Below are 18,539 nucleotides of genomic sequence, written 5' to 3'. Positions count from 1 at the left end.
TGAGCATGCGTGCGCCAACGTGATGATGACATGGCTGGCTGTGAGATTTTCCGCTAAATGAATGAGGGTATCGTATCCGGAGGCGGCTTGGTGACTGCATTCTTGTTGGCATGTTTTCGCATCTGCTCCCTGGATTGTTTTCGCTGTACTCTCCGTTTATTCACGCCGAATGGATCGTCGTCGTCGTCGTCGTCGTCATCATCGTCTTCATGGAAATCGTCAATCTCCGAACCCTGTGGCAAATGATTCTTCAGGGTATGCGAGGTGGTGCCATGTCTCGCGGATCCGACACTGCCAAACCGAGACGTTACGAGCGACGAAGAGGACGCAGGTTCCGGGGGAGGGTCGCTGTGGAAAGATTGTCTTCGTGGTGGGGTGGCCGGCAATCGGGACGACTGGCCTCGCGACGAGCTAATAATTTCCGTGGATAGGTTTCCGCTCTTTCGTGAGCCTCCAAGGCTCGCGGTTCGCCTGGGCAATGAATCAAAAACGCCACCCGCCGGAACGGGGGCTTGTATGCCCTGCTCCTCCGTCAAAATACGTGATGCACGATCCGCGGGGACGCGCGTTCCCACCGCACGCGCAGCCGCCACAGACGACAGAATCCTTCGATTCTCCGTCCTCGGCGCTTCCATGAGGCCCTGCAAACTTGTGCCAACCCAGAGGGATCTGGCACCAGCTCCAGCATCCTCGCCATTCCCCAAACTCTTCGCAACTCGCCGCTGCTTGGAATCTCTATCGACGGCTTGTTTTCGCCGCCTGGCCGTCAAAGTAGGCGGACCGGGAACCACAGGACGCGCAATCTCACGGATCGTGTCGGCGTTATGAGCCTTGGTCAACATTCTGAGCCGGTTGTACTCTGCGCGGTGTAGATGGGTTGTGAAGCGTCTCGCGATGCGCAGCAGTTCATCCTCCACCATGCGATACTTGTCGTCGTTTTGCGGGCCAGGAATCATGAATCTTGCCATGTAGACAGTTGTAAGTGAGACTATAGTAGAAGCAGGGGAGGGAAGAGAGGGACAATGAGGATGAACGTACTGCTGGGGAGGGGGCTCCGGAGGAGGCGATGTAGATGGACTACGTAGCCCGCCTGAACCCGCTTATTTCGAAAGACGGATGGTTAGAGCATTTTTCTGACCGCATTGTCTTTTCCGAAGCCATGTCGTGCAACTACATTGGATGTTCATAAGTGACGTACCACCGGGTTGATGGGAGCGGGCGCCGCGTTCATGACCGAGAGAAGGGGTAAAGACAGGAGTCACTGGTGTCGAGGGTTTCGAGATGGTCTCCGACTTGGGAGCTTGCTTTGCAAGAGTGCCCGAATTTTCCGGCGACTTTTTCCATGGGAGCTTGCGGGCCATGTTGCTGAGGATATCTTTTGGTGTCCGTCTAGTGAGCCTGCTCAGCTGGGTAGGCAGAGGCCGTGGCTTGTACAAACAGAGTCAATGGTGCACCTGAGGAGGGATGAGCTGAGCCTGGATGTGAATTTTTTTTTTGTTCTGGCATTTCAAGTCAACTTTGGTGGTTCACTCTTACACCTTGGTTTATTTCCGTGATTCATGAAGGAATGATGTTGAGTGAAAGCAATCACCGGTTCGCCCGTTCATTTGTAGACCGTCTGATGGACCCACCTTTGCACCTTCCCCGAGAACCGGAAGGAAACATGAAAACAACGCTTCACCCGTCCCAAAAAGTAATAAAAATAAAATGATGAAAGAAAATAAAAATAACATGGCGGGCTGCCATCCAAAGGGCCAACTGGTGCGTTTACCTGAGGAAACATCATACACAGTAGGAATTCAAAAATCCAGAGACCGAACCAGTTGGTGAGACCAAAATCAAGGCACGTAGTAGTAGTACATGGTTGCTGCGGTCGTCGTCAATTCCCTTGATCTGCCTCAGACCTTACCATTGAGAGTCCACGCAACCAGTACCGAGTACAGAGTACTGGTCCTTGCCATAAAATGAGGAGACCGTTCGCGTCGCATCGTGTTCACAACAGATCTAGTACACAATAGAGCGGGTATCCAGCGCTTGGCCCCTTTATGTATTTTTCTAAAAGCGAAGCGAGCAAGACAGTTGGGGAAAACAGAAAAGCGTGTTTGCAAAAAAATAAATAAAAGGCTCAAACTTCATTGTCACTCCCATCCACTCCAACAATCCGACATGCCGCTGGGTGGCAAGCCCGCTATGAAGCTTCTCTCACCACCTTGTCGATTGCGTCCGCCACGTGGTGTATATTTTTGGTATTTAGACCCGCCATGGAAACTCTTCCATTCTTGGTCATATAAATGTGGTATTCATTGCGCATTCTCTCGACTTGGGATTCTGACAGACCCGTGAAGCTAAACATGCCAATCTGATCAGTTATGTGATTCCATGTTCCGGGCGTGCCAAGACTCTCGAGGCGTGAGCGCAGCTCATCTCTCATGCTGAGAATACGACCCGACATGGTACGTAGGTTTTCCTCCCACTCCGCAAATAGCGCAGCGTCTCCCAGAACGGTGGCAACAATGCGGGCGCCATACAGAGGAGGGTTGGAGATTTCGGATCGTTGAAGAATCGCTAGTTGAGAACCAATTCTTGAGATTGTGCTGGTTGCATCGGGACCTGGGCTCGTCACGGCGTGGAAGCATCCAGCGCGCTCACCATACAGGCCAAAGTTCTTGGCGAAGCTCTGGCAAACAACCGTCTCGAATCCTTGCTCGATGAAGTAGCGGATAGCGGAGGCATCCTGGGCAAGGTTACCCGAAGCGAAGCCCTGGTAGGCGCAATCAAAGAAGGGGAAGTGCTTCTTTTGGGCAATAATGACGGCAAGCTCCTTCCATTGATCCAGGCTTGGGTCGACGCCTGTAGGGTTGTGGGCACAAGCGTGCAGCAGGATGATGGACCGATCTGGGGCAGCCTGAATGGCAGCCTTCATGCCCTCGAAATCCAGGCCATTGGTTTTCTTGGAGAAGTAGGGATAGTCAGCAACCTTTAGACCAACGTTTCCAAAGATTTGCTTGTGGTTGGCCCAAGTCGGGTTAGACAGATAGACGGTTCGGTTTCCCGTGTAGAACTTGGCGAGGAAGAGGGCACCCAGATGGACTGCTCCAGTGCCAGAGATGGTCTGCAAGGAGGCAGTGCGCTTCTCCTTGAGTGCTGGGGAGTCGGCTCCAAGAATCAGTTCAGCGGCCTTGGAAGTGAAGTCCGGAACACCGGCAATCGGGGCATATTCGTGATTCAGTTCGGGGTTGTTTCGAAGAATGTCGTCGGCCTGCAGATGGAAAGGTTTGTGTTAGCTACGACTTGTCAATCAAAAGCAGAAGCTTGCGGCAGATCAGAGATGGCGTAACATGGATAGATGTCGTAAAAGCGGCTATGCCGTACTCTTGTCGCACTCGTTTTCGCGGTGTAACAATATTCAACATGACACCGCAGCCGGCTAAGCCAAACAGGCGAGGTAGAAATATGAGGCGCATGACTCGTTTTGTTTTGCGTAACGATTTCTTCCTCAAAGTACAAGGAGAAAAACTAGTCCAGCTTACCTTTTTGACGACGGGGAGAACCCAGGGCTTTGCATCATCATCACGATAAGCGCCAATTCCCTGAGTCGCGCAGTGTCAGCGCCGGGTCGCAAAGGCAGGCATGCCGCCTCGGGTAATTGAGGCTCTTGCAGCTAATCAAACCATACCAAATCGACCTTGGTTGGGCTGTTGTCAGCCTTGTAAGCCCGTGCAAGTCCAAAGAGAGGGTCCTCCGGGGCTTGAGGCACGGTGGCGGCAGGGAAGTTGGTGGAAGCCATGGTGGGCGAGAGGTGGTTTGCAATGGTGTTGAGTCTCTCGAGCGAAGACGGAGAGGACGACGGAGGAGCCATGGTGGGATGGGAAATATGGTGGGGGTTTCCTTCCTATCTTGCCAGCGGGTGGCGGGCCAGAAAAAGCAATTGATCGGGCTGATGGTGACTGATGGATGTGGTGTGCTGGCCGGTCCGGCGGCTGGCGGCTGACTGCTGGCTGGCTGCTGGCTGTCGGCTGGCGACCAGACAACCAGACTTGTTGGCTTCACGGCTGGTACAGTACTGTAGCAGAGGCTCAGCTGTTATGCGGGCAAGGTACGGCGTTGGTCCGTTCTGCCGCTGCTCCAGGTCAGATTTTGGCCTCGACGCGGGAAAAAAGGTGTCAAAAAAAAGAAAAAAAAAGAAAGAGCCAGGATTGAACAACCGATATCTCATACCAGCAAGGCCGAATGCAGCTGCAAGGAATCGAAAATTACATTCGGGCAGCGATAGGTAGCGGGTGCCGGAGGGCTGACGTTAAAAACGCCCACGTACTCCGTATCCGGGTACCCACTAGATACAGGTAGGAGGTATCTTCCGGGAAGATAATATGCGTATCGAGCAATAAAGGGGCCTCGATGCCTTACAAATGCCAATGCAGATGTCCAAGTCGATATGTCTATGTCCTTCCGGTCTGCACTATGTATAGTCGGCCCAAGCTTGGCTTTTTGCGCGGGGGCAAGATGCGTTCGGTAATCGCTGGGTGGATGGATGGATGGTGGCTTGCTGATGGCTCTCTGGACAAACAAGTCCGCACCAAACAACAGTAATAAGAATGCCGGCCGGTTCGAATCAAAGGCCGGGACTTTGCTCTCTCAGTCGGGTCGACTCGGGTCTCCGTCTCTGGTCTGGCTGGCTGGCTGGCTGGCTGGCTGGCTGGCTGAGCCTGGTCGGCGAGCAACGCGTCGGGGGAGCGACGTTCGGGCTTTTATGGCTCCATATGTCTTGTTCTCCAATCTCAATCTCGGGCTGGTGCCTGGGGTCGCTGGTGCCACGGGGTAGGATTTAAGCTTGTGAAATTGAAATTGATGCGTTCAATGTTCCGTCCTGCCGATGTCAGGAGCCACCAGGTGGTCTGGCCGAGGCCCCCTCGGCTCGAGCCCGCCCTGCACATTGGCTGGCCCTTGCAAACAGTTGGCCCCGCTGCCCCGCTCCCGAGTCCCCACCAACCAAAATCAACGGGGTTGCGTCGCGACCAATAAAAAAAATCATTCGAGACTCTCTCCTAAAAAAGCAGGTGAGTGCCGTGTATGTAGGAGTGGGAAAGCAAAGACCCAGAGTATAGGGCGGTTGGCTGGGGAGTTTTGGCCTGGTTCAGCGGCCTGGTTGCTATGTATGTAGCTACATGTAATCACCTGCATCGCTTCGAGCAACCCCGGCAACAATGTCCAAAGAGATGCTGCGGATTATTCATTCGTGGCTCCGTACATGCAATTTCTCCAGCACCCACCGTTTAAGTGACTGCGGGCTCCCCTTTGGCTCCTTTTTTTCTTATTTTTTTTTGTTTCTTTTTTCTCATATTCATCTTGTGATAATGTTCGTTTCAAGGTTCCCCACCCTGCCTGGAGGCTGGTGGGTTTCTCCCAGCCCCCTGCAGGCGAATCACGCTGCGGGGCTCCGCACCTTGACACATTCTGTTGCCTTACATGGTCTGACAGGTTTCCAACTGCAGGATATCGCCGTCTAGGATCCAGGCCCCAGGTCCAAGTCAGGAGCACATGCTGCCAGGTTGAGTCGTGTCTGCAAATGCAATGCGACAGCATCTTTCGAACAAAGTGTCATCTTTTCTTCTTCTTCTTCTTCTTCTTCTTCTTCTTCTTCTTCTTCTTCTTTTCGCATGCAACCGCCGACATTGCACGGGTTTACACGGAATACCCTCCATTCAACCTAGTCGGTTCCCCAAGGGCAACCCTCTCGTCCGGGCCTGAAAGTTCAAGCCAGGATTCATACTGAACCGTCTGTCATTGCAGACAAGTTCCCGCGGCTGGTATAGACCAGACCAAATAAACCCCTCCCCGCCATGCTATACAATCAAGTCCCAGATCACTAGGAAAGCACACAATCCACTGGCAGCAAAGAAGGTGTAACGAGCTGCGCTTGGACGCTGCGTGGCCTTCTTGAGCTCCTTGTTCCCTCCGCCGATGTTATCTGTTGCTGACAGAGAGTCAGAGACAAGTTGCTCGATATGTGCGGACTGGATGGCCAAGTTGTTGACTAGTAGCGATTGGAGCTCGGAGATCTCAACAAGAGACTTTTCAGCAGTTCTACAGGATCAGGTCAGTGTCCATCTGGGCAAATAACAGCATAGCGTCGGCGTGAGGATGAGAGACCCAGACTTGCTTAACGTGATGTGATAAAAGAAGAGAAGGAAAAAAAAACCTACCCGATCTTGTCCAGCGTGGTCTCGTAATACTTCATCATGTCTTGATTATCCTCCTCAAACATTTGAACCTGCTCATCCGTCAAGCCTTGGGTGAAGGCCCCAGCATCGTTTGATTCCCTCCCAGAGGCAGTTGAAGCTTGCCAAGACTTCTTCTCGGACTTTCCAGACTTTCCAGACGCAGGCGGAAAGGCGGCAAAATCGGCCGCCGGAGGCACCAGCATCCCTCGAGACTTGTCCATCTCGCGGACGAGCCGCGTTTCCATCATGTCTTGCTGCGTGCGGCAGCAGAGCTCTAACCTCTGCCGCAGGAACCACAGTATACCATCGCGGTGAATATCCGTTTGCTGAGCCTGAGCTTCAGCTGCCGCGTGTTCTGCTGTCTTTTTGGCAGCGCCGCCGCCCGCTGCCCATGAGCTCAAAGCATTGAGGCCGCTGGCAAACTTCTTCCTGATAATCGCAGATTGCGTCTCCCGACGAAGCTGCTCGGCATCGCCCAACCCTCGAATGCTAGCGTTGAGCTCCCGAATCATCTGCTTCGCATTCGCGTCCACGTCTTCGCGCTCGCGATCGGTGAGAGCTTGAGGTTGGCCATGGGCTGAGTGAGCACGAGTCCTTCTTGGTTGGGCCGTCGAAAGATACGCTTGCCGGACATCCTTGAGTTCCTTGTGCAGGCTGGCAATGTGCGAATTCTGTTCGGGGAGCGCGCAATGGAAGCGCACAAGGTCAGCGTTCATGGCCCTGCGGCGCAGATTCCCTCGACAGAGAGTGTTGCACCTACTATTCGGTAAGCTTCCTTCAAGAAACCCTCGAGCACATTCACGTCGAGAGCTAGCTTGCCGGTTGCTGTTGGAGCACCAGTTTGGCCGAGTAGGTCGTTGAACTCTGCGGTCAAGTCTGTCGAAGGAGTGCGACAAATCGCTGAGAAGGCCATTATTTCGAGACCAGACGATGTTGCGGCTTCAGTGATGAGCGGCGAGTGCCGTCATCCGTGTCCCTTGCCTTCTTGTCGCTGCCACGCAGGTCAAGTTGGCCTGTTGCAAGATACAAAGCAACGGTGAATGCTTAGTCATGCGCTACGCCACACAAGAACCACCCTGCCTGCGCTCCATCAAGCAGAAAGGAACATGGGCTCGAGCTGCTTCGTAGATTGTAGGAAAGGAATCTCATTCGAAACGATACTTGACAGAATCTGAAGTCAAGTCCTCGATTCCACGCCAAAGTCTTGTGGAAAGCACCGGCGCAAACAGTATATATAGGTCTACTTCATCCTGCGCTTGCCGCTTCTTCTAACCAAAGTGTCGTCAATAAGGAACGCAAGTGACGACAGACTCGGCCATATATCGATATGCCATGGGCAATGGTTGAACGTAATTTTCTCTGGCTTGCCCATGGTAGCATACCTTCAGGAATTTGAAGTCCTCGAAAAGCTTGGTCTGGTCCTCGGTGCAAGGCTGAAAAGCACGCCCTTGACAGAGCACATATTCTCTACTGGTGCCCCAGGATGACACCTTCTCCTCCGCCAAGACGATACAGATGAAGTCACCAGAGGGCGCTTGACCTGGCCTGAGCTGTTGATGTCCTTCTTTCAGGTCTATTTCCTCTACCGGTTTGCTCCCAAATACATGACTGTACACTTGTCTTGCCGACTAGCCTTTCACAGCGCCGTGATGACCGTGTCCACAGATTCCCGCAACGACTCCCACATTAGCCAGTCTGATCTTGTCGTGCTGAATGAGCGAGAAACAATTGCCATGGTCAGTAAAGTTCTCAACCGGGGTTTGCGACCAGGCGTCAGTGCATTCGATTGGAACACGCAAAGACTTACGGCAAGAGTCCCATGGAATTCACCTTCCAAACACCAACACCTAACGCAACCAGCTGCATCGCGATGTACACCAGCTTTGTTTGCATAATCTGAGCGGCGTTCTTCTCGGACTGAAATCGCTCAAAGGCCTGATTCGTGGCCATCAAACCTGCGATGGGGTTTTTAAACGCCATAAACACCATCATTATGCTGAAGATTTGCAACGAGTTTCCCGACATGTACATCATGATGGCGGTCATGGGAAGAGCCTTGACTGGTGCAAGTGCAACCTCCCAAGCCTTCTTGACCTTGAGTGTTTCCATTTCGTCGCCGGACGGTGCTTTTCGGGGCTGACTTTTACCATCCTTGCCATGTTTCTGGGACAATCGACGACACAACCAGTCAGCCAGAACCAATCTTGAATGGAAATGGAACCAAAGGGATGGCATTCGTTGCGATTGTAGCATCCTGCGCGAACGAACCTTGGGGCCGGAAAGACTGGGAGAGAAGCCAACCGGGTCGGGGATGCCTGGAACCTTGGATTTGGCGGCGGGTGGCGACCGCAGCTGAGCAACCCAGTCGGGCGTGGTCAACGTGGTTGCAGCAGACATTTTGCTGAAAACAGATGCGATGGACGCGAAACTTGCGACTGCATACGGGAGCGGAGGACCCGGGCTTTTCACCTGGGTGGGTTGATGGTTGTCAATGTAGCTGCAAAGTCGTCTGAGCACTTGGCAGTCAATTGTCTGGGAGGTATGTGGTGTTTAGGGCGGCTCATGCTTATCGCCAGGGGACTTGTTCCGGTGTACTCCGCTTGTCCATGTACCCAGTCAGCTTTTAAATCATGGACTGGGCTTGGCTCAGTGGGCTTGCTGGCAGGACGGAGTACTCCGCATGTAGCGAATCAAATGCAAGGACAAGCAATGTACCTAGGTACCTACCTCCTACCTCATAAGGTTTGTTCCGAGTTCCCAAGCCTGTCCGACCTTGACTCCTCCAAGGTCCTTTACTCCGTACTCTGTATTCAATCAAGCACGACTTGTCGACGCCAACAAGCATCTCGGCCGCGCAAGATTTCTGGTTTCGTCTTGCGCTGCACCCCGGGCTCCCATCTTGACGACAACGCCCACATGTTTCTTGCTATCCTCCAGAAAGCTACCCAAGGTAGCAGTAGCTCAATCGATTCTGCTCGGTTGGGCGCAGCCGCCGCCACCGCCGCCCCTATCGGTCGACCACCCCTAGCCACCTCGTAACTCGAGCCCCCGTGCCTCTAGTTGGTCTCGACTTGTCTTCCAGAGCCTGGTTGGCGTGCGGGGGGGACGGCAAGTGAGTCTGGTCGTTCCGACAAGTTGCGTCCACAATCAACAATCAGCCTGGCATTTGCCTCGACCACAAACTCGGCTAACCAACGCCCTCCCGATTGCTCGCCCTAGGTCCAAGATAGACACCTCCTCACACCACCGGTCTGCGACCCTGCAAAAGGACCGCCCGGGCCGTATCGCAATTGATTACACCATCGACGACACCCAACCACCACCGGTACTCGGGGACCCGGTACCTACCATGTCAGCTAAAGATGGTGGAGGGGATTCCAAGCTGTTTGCTCGAGTAAGGCCTCCCCAACCCAAATCTGACCAGGCGCCTTCTTCATACCAGCCCCTACTTTATTCAGTTGATCCTTTCCTGTCAGAGCCTTTTGTGAAGACCCCAACGTTTGCTTTCGCACCTCCACCTCCCTTGCACTATATCTGTTCACTCTTCCACTACCCCCACCCCCCTTGATCTGATCGCCTGGACTCTCGATCTCAACCCAGACAATGTTGTCCATGTCCTCTCCTGTAGTCCATGGGTGACCGGCAACATAATGGCTGTTTTCCCATCGTACATGCCTCCTTTGGCCTTCGATAGACTAAGAACTCCACAGGGCAAAGTGGCCGAGCTGCGCCTCGAGCTGAACAGCGGCGGAAAGAAGGACAAGAATTATTCAATAAAAAAGGTCGCGCTCAAGAGAATCGTCGCCAACATGACCATGAGCAATAACGACATGGTGGCCTTGTTTCCTGATATAATAGCTTGCATGCACATCCCGAGTCTGGAGATCAAGAAGATGTACGGCAGCAGCTTCTCCGCGCTGGGAAAAAATTGAGCGGCTAATCATCGACAAGGTGCTTTTTGTATCTCGTCAACTATGCACGAGTACGGCCGGAAATTGCAATCAAGGCGATTCCGGTGCTGGAAAATGTTGGTGTACTCGGGCCAAACCTACTGCGCTCCCCTCCCCCTCCTCCCCAACACAAGTTGTTCTGACATGCTTTCGCAGGATGTGGAAGACCAAAACCCTCTAGTGCGCGCTTTGGCACTGCGAACCATGTCATACATCCACGTCAAAGAATTTGTCGAGGCTACTGTTCCTCTTGTGAAGGACACGCTGCGAGACAACGACCCGTACGTGCGAAAAACGGCTGCGTTTTGCGTCGCCAAGCTCTACGACCACGACCGACAAATGGTGGAACGATCCGACCTCATCGACAGACTCAACTCTCTGTTGCGCGATGATAATCCGACAGTCGTTGCCAGCGCGCTGGCCAGCCTGATGGACATTTGGGAACGGAGCGACGCCATCAAACTGACCATCGACTACAGCAATGCCTCAAAGATGGTAGCAATCCTACCCGATTGCTCCGAGTAAGAAAGAGCTGAGTGGTACGCGCGGGGGGGAGGGTTTTGATTATTGCTGACTGGGGTACAGATGGGGCCAGACGTACATCCTCGAGGCGCTGATGCCGTATGTGCCACAAGAGACGGGCGAAGCAGCTTTGCTGGCAGAGCGCATTGCACCACGGTTGTCACACTCGAATTCCTCCGTCGTACTGACGTGCATTCGCGTGATTCTGTATCTGCTCAACTACATTGCCGATGAAAAACAAGTCACGGCACTTTGCAAGAAACTCTCGCCGCCCCTTGTCACTCTTCTTGCCAAAGGTCCTGAAGTGCAATACTTGGCTCTACGGAACGCGTTGCTGATCCTGCAACGACGGCCCGAGGTGTTGAAGAATGACATTCGAGTGTTTTTTTGCAAATACAACGACCCCATATACGTCAAAGTCACGAAGCTAGAGCTCATTTTCATGCTTGCGAGCGAGAAGAACATTGACGAGGTACTGACCGAGCTGCGGGAATATGCCACCGAGATTGACGTGCATTTTGTTCGCAAGGCAGTCCGTGCCATCGGGAAGCTCGCGATCAAGATTGAACCTGCCGCCCGGCGCTGCATCGACCTTCTTCTGGAACTTGTCTCCACCAAGATCACATACATTGTTCAGGAGGCAACGGTGGTGATCAAGAATATCTTCAGGAGATATCCCAATCAATACGAGTCCATCATAGGTACACTATGTGAGCACCTTGACTCGCTAGACGAACCCGAGGCCAAGGCCGCAATGGTCTGGGTAATTGGACAATACGCAGATCGCATCGAAAACAGCGATGCCCTGCTGGAAGACTTTCTTTACTCGTTTGCCGAGGAGCCCGTGGAGGTTCAACTGGCCCTCCTGACGGCCACTGTCAAGCTCTTTATTCAGCGGCCGACGAGAGCGCAGGAACTGGTGCCGAAGGTCCTCAAATGGGCGACGGAGGAGACGGACAACCCCGACCTGCGAGACCGAGCCTACATGTACTGGCGGCTGTTGTCGACGGACATGAAGGCAGCCAAAACGATTGTGATGGGGGAAAAGCCACCGATTACTGCCGAATCCGAGAGGCTAGAAGCGTCGACGTTGGAGGAGATGTGTCTCAACGTGGGCACTCTAGCCACGATATACCTCAAGCCGGTGCAGACGGTATTCCGTTCCGCCCGGCCGCGCAAACTTCAGGATTCGCCAGCCTTGCAGAAGCAGAATCTGCCGGTTGACGGCGACAGCCAGAAGAGCTTGAGCATGTTTGGGCACGGCGGGCAACCAAGCAACATGGACTTGAGGAGCCGGAGCGCCCTTGCGCCCGACGGAGAAGGCAATATCTCGCAGGCAGCCAACGATGCAGATGCCTACTTTTCGAGCATCGGCGCACAGCAGATGGCTGCGATGCAACTAGATCAAGGGGAGGACCTTTTTGGCGGTGGCGGAGGTCACGCGACGGGCTATGTCGTGAGTGCTCATGCACCACAAGCCGTTTTGCAGCCAGCGCAAGGGGGGGGGAGTAACGGCGATTTGTTGATGCTGTAAGTGGTGTACAAAGAAGGAGCATGGGTGTTGCGACATTGAACGGACCAGGTGTAAATAATCATTGGGGGGGGGGGGGCCATTCGGCGAAGCTCGATGGGGAGGCTGGGGGATAAATGAAGAACCCATGTGAGTAACATGATTTTTCGGTTTGGCCCCGTTGAGCTGCCGTTACACGATGACCACTGATGGGTTGTCCCTTGTCCATGTTGAGCCGCCAACCGAGAGGATCCGCGGTGTCAGACGAGTTGTGTCACCGGACAAGATGGGTTGATTGGACAAAGGTGATTGATTTGACAGGCGTTTACAAGCAAACAAACGGGGTTTACCCACTCGCACTCACCCGCACGTCACGGCTTTAGGTGCCGATGATTTGAAACCCCTGCCCATCAACAGGGCGTTTATTTGCCACAGGCTTCAATCTCTGCGAGGGGCTTAATCGGGCAATGTCCAGACTCCAAACCCTGCGGTTGAATCTGTAGCAGGGATAGAAAACCGAGCTAGGTCGGCAGGATCCCACCCAATCCGCCTGACCTGCCTGGTCCTCGAGACGGGGGCGAGGGAAACGAAACGCCTGAAGTTGCAGAAGCGAATCGCCCAGGCCAGGGAGGGGAAAAGCAAGCGATTCAACCCACATGCACTGCGCGAGGCTGAAGGAGAAAACTTTCGAATTGCACTCGTATCCACCCCCTTTGAGCGCAAGGAGCCTGCCATGTTTCAGGATGGCGGGTGCGCTGCAGTTTCAGAAGGGGCATGATGGATGGGCGGACAACTTCTTTGACAAGTATCCCATCAAAGGAGTAAAAGCTTCCGAGCGCCAAGGGATCGGGATGCGCAGTCCCATGTACGCCGAACAGCTCCGTGGCTTTGTATGATTTGACGCCGACTGCCCGGCTCCAAGCATGCCAACACGAAAATAAGCCGATGGCCCGGGCCAACCTGCCGTCGTCCTAGGGGAGCGAGTGCCCGTTGGTTCGAGATCACATGCGATTGACGGGCCGGAGAGGCGACGACGGGGAAAACTCAGCTTTCAGCCCAGCGGGTGGTGGGTACCTAAGCGTGGGAGTCGTGGTAGTTGCCTTTGATGGTGGTGTCGGTGTCGGTGTCGGTGTCGGGGTTGGTGTCGCGTTGGAGAGAGATGGCCTGAGGGGTTGTTGCTGGGAGCGAAGATGGTATCGATCAAATAGTACGACGGCGCCAGCAGCGGGCGATTTCCTCAACGGCAACAGGAGCGGCAGCGGCAGCGGCAGCGGCAGCGAGAGCATCATCAGCGACGGCGGTGGCACAACGTGAAGCTCTGCCGTTCCTGGGATGCCGACACAATCATCCATCCCTTTGAAGGTGCCAAGGTTGCAGATTCTTGTAGCAAACCGGGGTTTAGGCCAATAGAAAACCGTACACTGCGGGGTACATCAGCAGACGAGGGAGTCGTGTAATATAATAAGTACTGGCGGTTCCCGGATTCATAAAGAGCCATATTTTTAAAAATAGGCCTCGTTATGCCTTTGTTCATAGGCAGCTTGCTTAATTGAGCAGTATTGAAGGAAGATGGGGGGGGGAAATGGATTACCTATAGTATCGACATTTAGGATGTTTTATTAGCTCTGTTGGAAATGCCAGAATTCCTAGTATAAGGATAGGAGGTACCCTCTGAGTACTTGTTAGCAGGCATTGTTAGCAAACCATGACGATGTCGAGACGAACCAAGGATTTGTGGCGGACTCTGGCGGCGCAGCAAACTCTGTTGTGCAGCTTGTGCTGCTTGACTCCTGCCCAATGCAGGGTAGGGTCCTGCTCGCACCTGCTGCGAGCCTCGAGGGTTGCGCCTTCCCTACGGAGTACTTCCAAGGCTTCTTCATGTTTGGCTTGCGACTGGATTTCCGGAGCGCCGGGCTTGTTTGTCACCAGCCCAAGCGCAGCTTAATGTTTAATGTCGACTTCGTTCCTGCCTCGTCGGTCAGCCTGGCCGACGTGATTGATGCGCTGCCATCCGAGGACTTCCTCCTCCATCACGTTTTGCAGCGTTGTGCAGCGTCGTGTGCGAGTACTGTAACAATCAACACCCCCATCACGCGCATGCATTTTTGGATTTCACGTTTGGCATTCGTTCTTCTTCATCTCCTTTTCTGTGCAGTTTGCCCTTGCCGCACCACCGTCGCCCCCCCCGTCTTGAGCAGCAGATAGCTGGCGGCGACAAATCACGGTTTGCTCTGCCACCCCAATCTTATGTGCAATCACCGCGTCTGCCACGTCCAGCCAGCCGTACCGAGCGCACTCACCGGCTGTTCCGTCACGACGCGTTGCCGTCAGCTCCTTTTCTGCCAGACACCAGACCGTACGGACTAGTAGTTACTGGTAGGCTCGCTCGCCACCCCTCACCAGCGCCACGTGCATCTCGCAACTGAAAAAGTCTATGCACCGAATGTCAGCGAAGCCCCAGCGAGTGTGTTGGCGTCAGATATCCAGCATACTAAACGGCTGCCCGTCCGCCTCGGACGACTTGACAGCAGGAGGCTGCGTCTATTCGCCATCGAAGCGCCCTAGTTGACTACTAGGAGGCAGGCCCTTGGAGCATTCGACGCTGCTCTACTTGTTGGACGCCGCTCTGCTCCGTACCGAGTAGAGGCTGGGGCCTTCCAGTCATCTCTTCCTCCTCAGCGTTGACTTCCAGCACATCGACAATCGGCTCCCACACCGGGCCCACCTCTCTCCTATTGACAAAGAAGCTGGACTGGACCTATCGAACCAATCGCGGCTGCTGGGGACCGCCCTCAGGCCGGCTAGTAGCAGCCCAGTCCGCCAAAGTCCGCGCTGACCGTTTCCTTTGCCAGGTTTCAACCCAGAGGGCGCTCGGCTGGAGCCCAGGCTGCCAAGCGATCCGGAATTAATTCCCACTTTGCAGCAACTTTGCGACTTGCCGGCAAGCAAGCGCCAGACAGCAAGCACGCGCCGTGGGCTGGGGCATGTTTGGCTGGCCCGGGCCTGGCCTGCTGCTCCCGTTACTTTGTCACCCTGGTCAGACCACCAGTTAGTTGCTCAGTGCTGCAGTGCTGCAGCAACACACACAACACCTGGCTGGCTCTTGTCAAATTCCTTCGGGCTGCACGCCGTTGAAGGCCCCAAGAGTTGGAGACGACTTTGTCCACCTCACATTACATTGTCTTCAGCTTTGGTCCCCGTTCCCGCCAGTCGACGCTACCACGCCACTTTGACCCTTTTTTGCCTGGTCCCTTGTCGAAACTTGTTCGCGGCCGGTTGCCTGTCCTGTCCCCTCCCCACTTCCCCCGTATGGTTCCGGAGAGCCTGGTCCTCCTCCTAATCGATTGTCGACCTGTCGGACCTGAACGCCTAGTTTACTACGTTGCTTTTGCCATCACTTGGGTCCGGCTTTTCCCAACGTCTCCCAGCGTTGCCTCATCTCCAGCATACCCAGCGAACGACTCTCCTCTAAAGCGACTTTCGCCCCGTGCCCTCTTGCAGACCTGTGTGTCTGGGACATCTGCGTGCTGTGCTGCGTGCTGAGTACCTAGGTAGGTACTGTGTGCACGAAGCCCCAGCCTTACTGTTCGGCAACGCAGCGCCCCTTGCAGCGCAGGTTCGACGGCCACGCGAGCTTGCCGATGGATTCAACCATGAGTGGTGGAAACGACGGCAAATCGACACCTTTGCTCGGCCATCAATCACAATCCGACTCGGTTGGCGAGGTTTTGCTCATGGAGAACATGCCCCCAATACCCACCGCCACCGCGACAGGAGACAAGTGGACCGCATGCACGCCTGCGGATGCCTCCAATGACACCGAGAAGGATGCTGCTACTGCTGAGCAACCACCAGCTGCGGTTGACGCGGCACCCGCCACGAATCTCGAGCGCACCGCTGCCAAGGACCAAGGCGCCGCAGAAGCCGTTGCCAAAGGAAAAGAAAAGGAACACATGGCTCCTGCACCGCCTGCAAAGGAGAGGCGCAATTCAGTCTTGGCCATCGGCCCTGCCCAAGATGACATCACGACGACCCCTGACCCTTGCGACGGCCCCGTTTGCAACATCACGCTCCTTCTGACGTCTGGCAGCCGCCATCCCTACAAAATCGACGGCAAATATCTCACCAGGCGAAACGTGGTCATTCCCGACGCGACAGAATCCGGACTGCCCGATCCCTTTAGTATCAGCATTTATACGTTGAAGGAACTCATCCTACGAGAGTGGCGGAGTGATTGGGAGGCGAAGCCTGCTAGTCCCAGCAGCATAAGACTAATCCATTTCGGAAAGCTCCTGGATGACAAGGAGCCGTTAAAGAGTGAGCCTTGACGGGAATCTCCTCGCTGAATGCCCGGACTAACCCGTGTCGCAGAATACCAACTCAGCACCGAAAACCCCAATGTTGTTCACATGAGCATCCGACCCCAGGATCTTGACGAAGAAGAACCCAAGTCTGGGAGCAAGAGCCTTGCTGGCGGGGGCAGTGATGGGCAGCGATCCAGATCAAACGGACGGTGCTGTGTCATTTTATGAGGGCGGCTGATTTATTTCGCACGCGTCATCACAATCCACTCCCAATGATCCGGAAGGGATGATTGTGCAGCCTCGGCCGATCAACCGAAATGGCCGAATGTTTCATGACCCTCCATGACCCTCTCTTCCCCGGGTCTGTGTCGAAGCGGTATAGCAGGGTTTGCGGAGACACCAAGGACAAGTCGGCGTGTATATTCTCGAAGAATTGCTGATGATTCTGACACTGGGCCGTTGTCGGGCCATTATTCGAAAATCAATAACCAGTACTGCTGGGCCCTGGGGACGCACCCTCTTGTTTTAATCGCCGGCACCACGAGGTTGTTGTCACACCTGGCGGTTCCAAGTCGCACATCACCAAAGTTACACACTCATTTTCGCTTGTCCATCTTTTATTGTTTTCGGGTTTCATCTTGGCGATTGGGAAAAGGAATTGGCGGGGAACATTGTGGAAGAATGAAGGGATCCCGGAGTCACTATGGCGCATGAACATGTACACACGATGCTTTACATTATTGCTTGTTTTCACACCCGCACACACGCACACACGCACACACACACACGCACACACATCCTTTTATCCCTTTATCCTTTTTTCTTTTTTCTTTTTTTATAGTCCATCATTTTCCCAAGTCCAAACTCAGGATATTCTTGTTTTACCCCCTTGGGGAAAAGTCTGTACAGCGCGGGGCATTTGGAGACGGGAACTCTTTGTCTATAGCAGAATGGAGTGGCAAAACAAAACACTGCTGCGTAAAAAATAGACAGCACAGCGTCTGGGAAGCACGCATTTCCCGACCCACGGCACGTGTTGTTCCGGGCCATGGCCAAGACCTCGACCAGGCTGCCAGCTAGGTAGGGTCTTGACGGAGAAATCCCTATGTCCTGCTGTAGCGTAGCGTTCCATGACGTGCTTTTTGTCTCAAATCCCACGGCAGGCACGACATGTTGCAAAAGCCTAAAACGTTGCGGACAAAATTTTTCTAGTTTATCGGCGCCGCCCTGTCTGCGCCATGATGATGTACGCGAGATGTGTGTGCAGAGCCACGACCTGCCACGACCTGCCACGACTTGCCACGACCTTGGCCACGACCTCGGCCACGACCTCGGCCACCTAGTGCATCTTGAGCTTCTTCTCCATCTCGTCATGGAACCCAGCCATCCCTCTCGTCTCATCACCGGCAAACACGTCCTCCCAAGTAATCATGTCCTCCTTTCCTCTCAAGATGTCCTCGTGCACGCTGGGCAGGCTGGTACCCAGCGCCAGGGGTCTCCACTCGCCGTCTCTCACGATCTTGAGCTCCATGCCCCGCCGCACGGGCTCGGCGATGCCAAACGTGCGACGGAGGGTTTCCATGCGGACGGCTTCCTGGGTGGCCTCCCAGTTCTTGAGGCGGGCTTCCAGGGGGTGCGCGGACGAAGGCTTGCTGGCTTGGGCATCGTAGACGGAGGGGCCGACGCCGTGGCGGAGGGTGTCGTGGATCCCGGGCGCCGAGGGAGCGGACGAGGTGTGCGACGTGTGGGCGAAGGAGTCGGCGTTGGAGTGGGATGGGACGATGCGCATCGACTTTTTGAAGGAGGGAGGGGAGAGGAGGATGGTTAGCGGCGTTGGCGGGGGATGGATGAGCGCCCTTACCATTTTGGCGGGTGGGCGGGAGGTTGTGCTTGGTTGCGATGGAGTGGTGCAGAGGGATGGTATGGTCTGGTCTGGTCTGGTCTGGTCTGGCAAGCAACGCGGGCGGAAGGGGGGAGACGGGGAGCTGTGGTTGTTGTTGATGCTGGCTGAGGCTGAACTGAATGTTGGAAG

The 18,539-nt window shown here is 54.5% G+C and overlaps 7 protein-coding genes across 7 annotated transcripts; 2 read left to right on the top strand and 5 right to left on the bottom strand.

Moving 5' to 3' along the window:
* Positions 1–53: 53 nt before the first annotated feature.
* UV8b_04435 (uncharacterized protein) lies at positions 54–1,361 on the bottom strand (the record flags this gene model as incomplete). Its single annotated transcript, XM_043141933.1, has 3 exons — positions 54–960; positions 1,039–1,099; positions 1,199–1,361. 3 exons carry the CDS (start codon positions 1,359–1,361, stop codon positions 54–56), a joined length of 1,131 nt encoding a protein of 376 aa, XP_042997867.1.
* An 827-nt stretch (positions 1,362–2,188) lies between these two features.
* UV8b_04434 (uncharacterized protein) lies at positions 2,189–3,859 on the bottom strand (the record flags this gene model as incomplete). Its single annotated transcript, XM_043141932.1, has 3 exons — positions 2,189–3,259; positions 3,531–3,590; positions 3,677–3,859. 3 exons carry the CDS (start codon positions 3,857–3,859, stop codon positions 2,189–2,191), a joined length of 1,314 nt encoding a protein of 437 aa, XP_042997866.1.
* Positions 3,860–5,843: 1,984 nt separating this feature from the next.
* On the bottom strand, positions 5,844–7,134 carry UV8b_04433 (uncharacterized protein; the record flags this gene model as incomplete). Its single annotated transcript, XM_043141931.1, has 3 exons — positions 5,844–6,084; positions 6,204–6,892; positions 6,982–7,134. The coding sequence occupies 3 exons, from the start codon at positions 7,132–7,134 to the stop codon at positions 5,844–5,846; spliced, it is 1,083 nt and encodes a 360-aa protein (XP_042997865.1).
* A 723-nt stretch (positions 7,135–7,857) lies between these two features.
* Positions 7,858–8,618, bottom strand: UV8b_04432 (uncharacterized protein; the record flags this gene model as incomplete). The annotated part of the gene is made up of 3 exons (XM_043141930.1): positions 7,858–7,930; positions 8,029–8,384; positions 8,490–8,618. 3 exons carry the CDS (start codon positions 8,616–8,618, stop codon positions 7,858–7,860), a joined length of 558 nt encoding a protein of 185 aa, XP_042997864.1.
* Positions 8,619–9,137: 519 nt separating this feature from the next.
* On the top strand, positions 9,138–12,227 carry UV8b_04431 (uncharacterized protein; the record flags this gene model as incomplete). The annotated part of the gene is made up of 7 exons (XM_043141929.1): positions 9,138–9,171; positions 9,282–9,333; positions 9,441–9,615; positions 9,932–10,116; positions 10,173–10,248; positions 10,328–10,692; positions 10,757–12,227. 7 exons carry the CDS (start codon positions 9,138–9,140, stop codon positions 12,225–12,227), a joined length of 2,358 nt encoding a protein of 785 aa, XP_042997863.1.
* A 3,617-nt stretch (positions 12,228–15,844) lies between these two features.
* UV8b_04430 (uncharacterized protein) lies at positions 15,845–16,735 on the top strand (the record flags this gene model as incomplete). Its single annotated transcript, XM_043141928.1, has 2 exons — positions 15,845–16,520; positions 16,575–16,735. 2 exons carry the CDS (start codon positions 15,845–15,847, stop codon positions 16,733–16,735), a joined length of 837 nt encoding a protein of 278 aa, XP_042997862.1.
* A 1,111-nt stretch (positions 16,736–17,846) lies between these two features.
* Positions 17,847–18,371, bottom strand: UV8b_04429 (uncharacterized protein; the record flags this gene model as incomplete). Its single annotated transcript, XM_043141927.1, has 2 exons — positions 17,847–18,299; positions 18,369–18,371. 2 exons carry the CDS (start codon positions 18,369–18,371, stop codon positions 17,847–17,849), a joined length of 456 nt encoding a protein of 151 aa, XP_042997861.1.
* Positions 18,372–18,539: the final 168 nt, after the last annotated feature.

The sequence above is a fragment of the Ustilaginoidea virens genome, chromosome 3, assembly GCF_000687475.1.
Source record: "Ustilaginoidea virens chromosome 3, complete sequence".
Lineage (NCBI taxonomy): Eukaryota > Fungi > Ascomycota > Sordariomycetes > Hypocreales > Clavicipitaceae > Ustilaginoidea > Ustilaginoidea virens.
The sequence above is the reverse complement of the archived record's forward strand: the minus strand, read 5'-3'. Positions and strand labels throughout refer to the sequence as shown.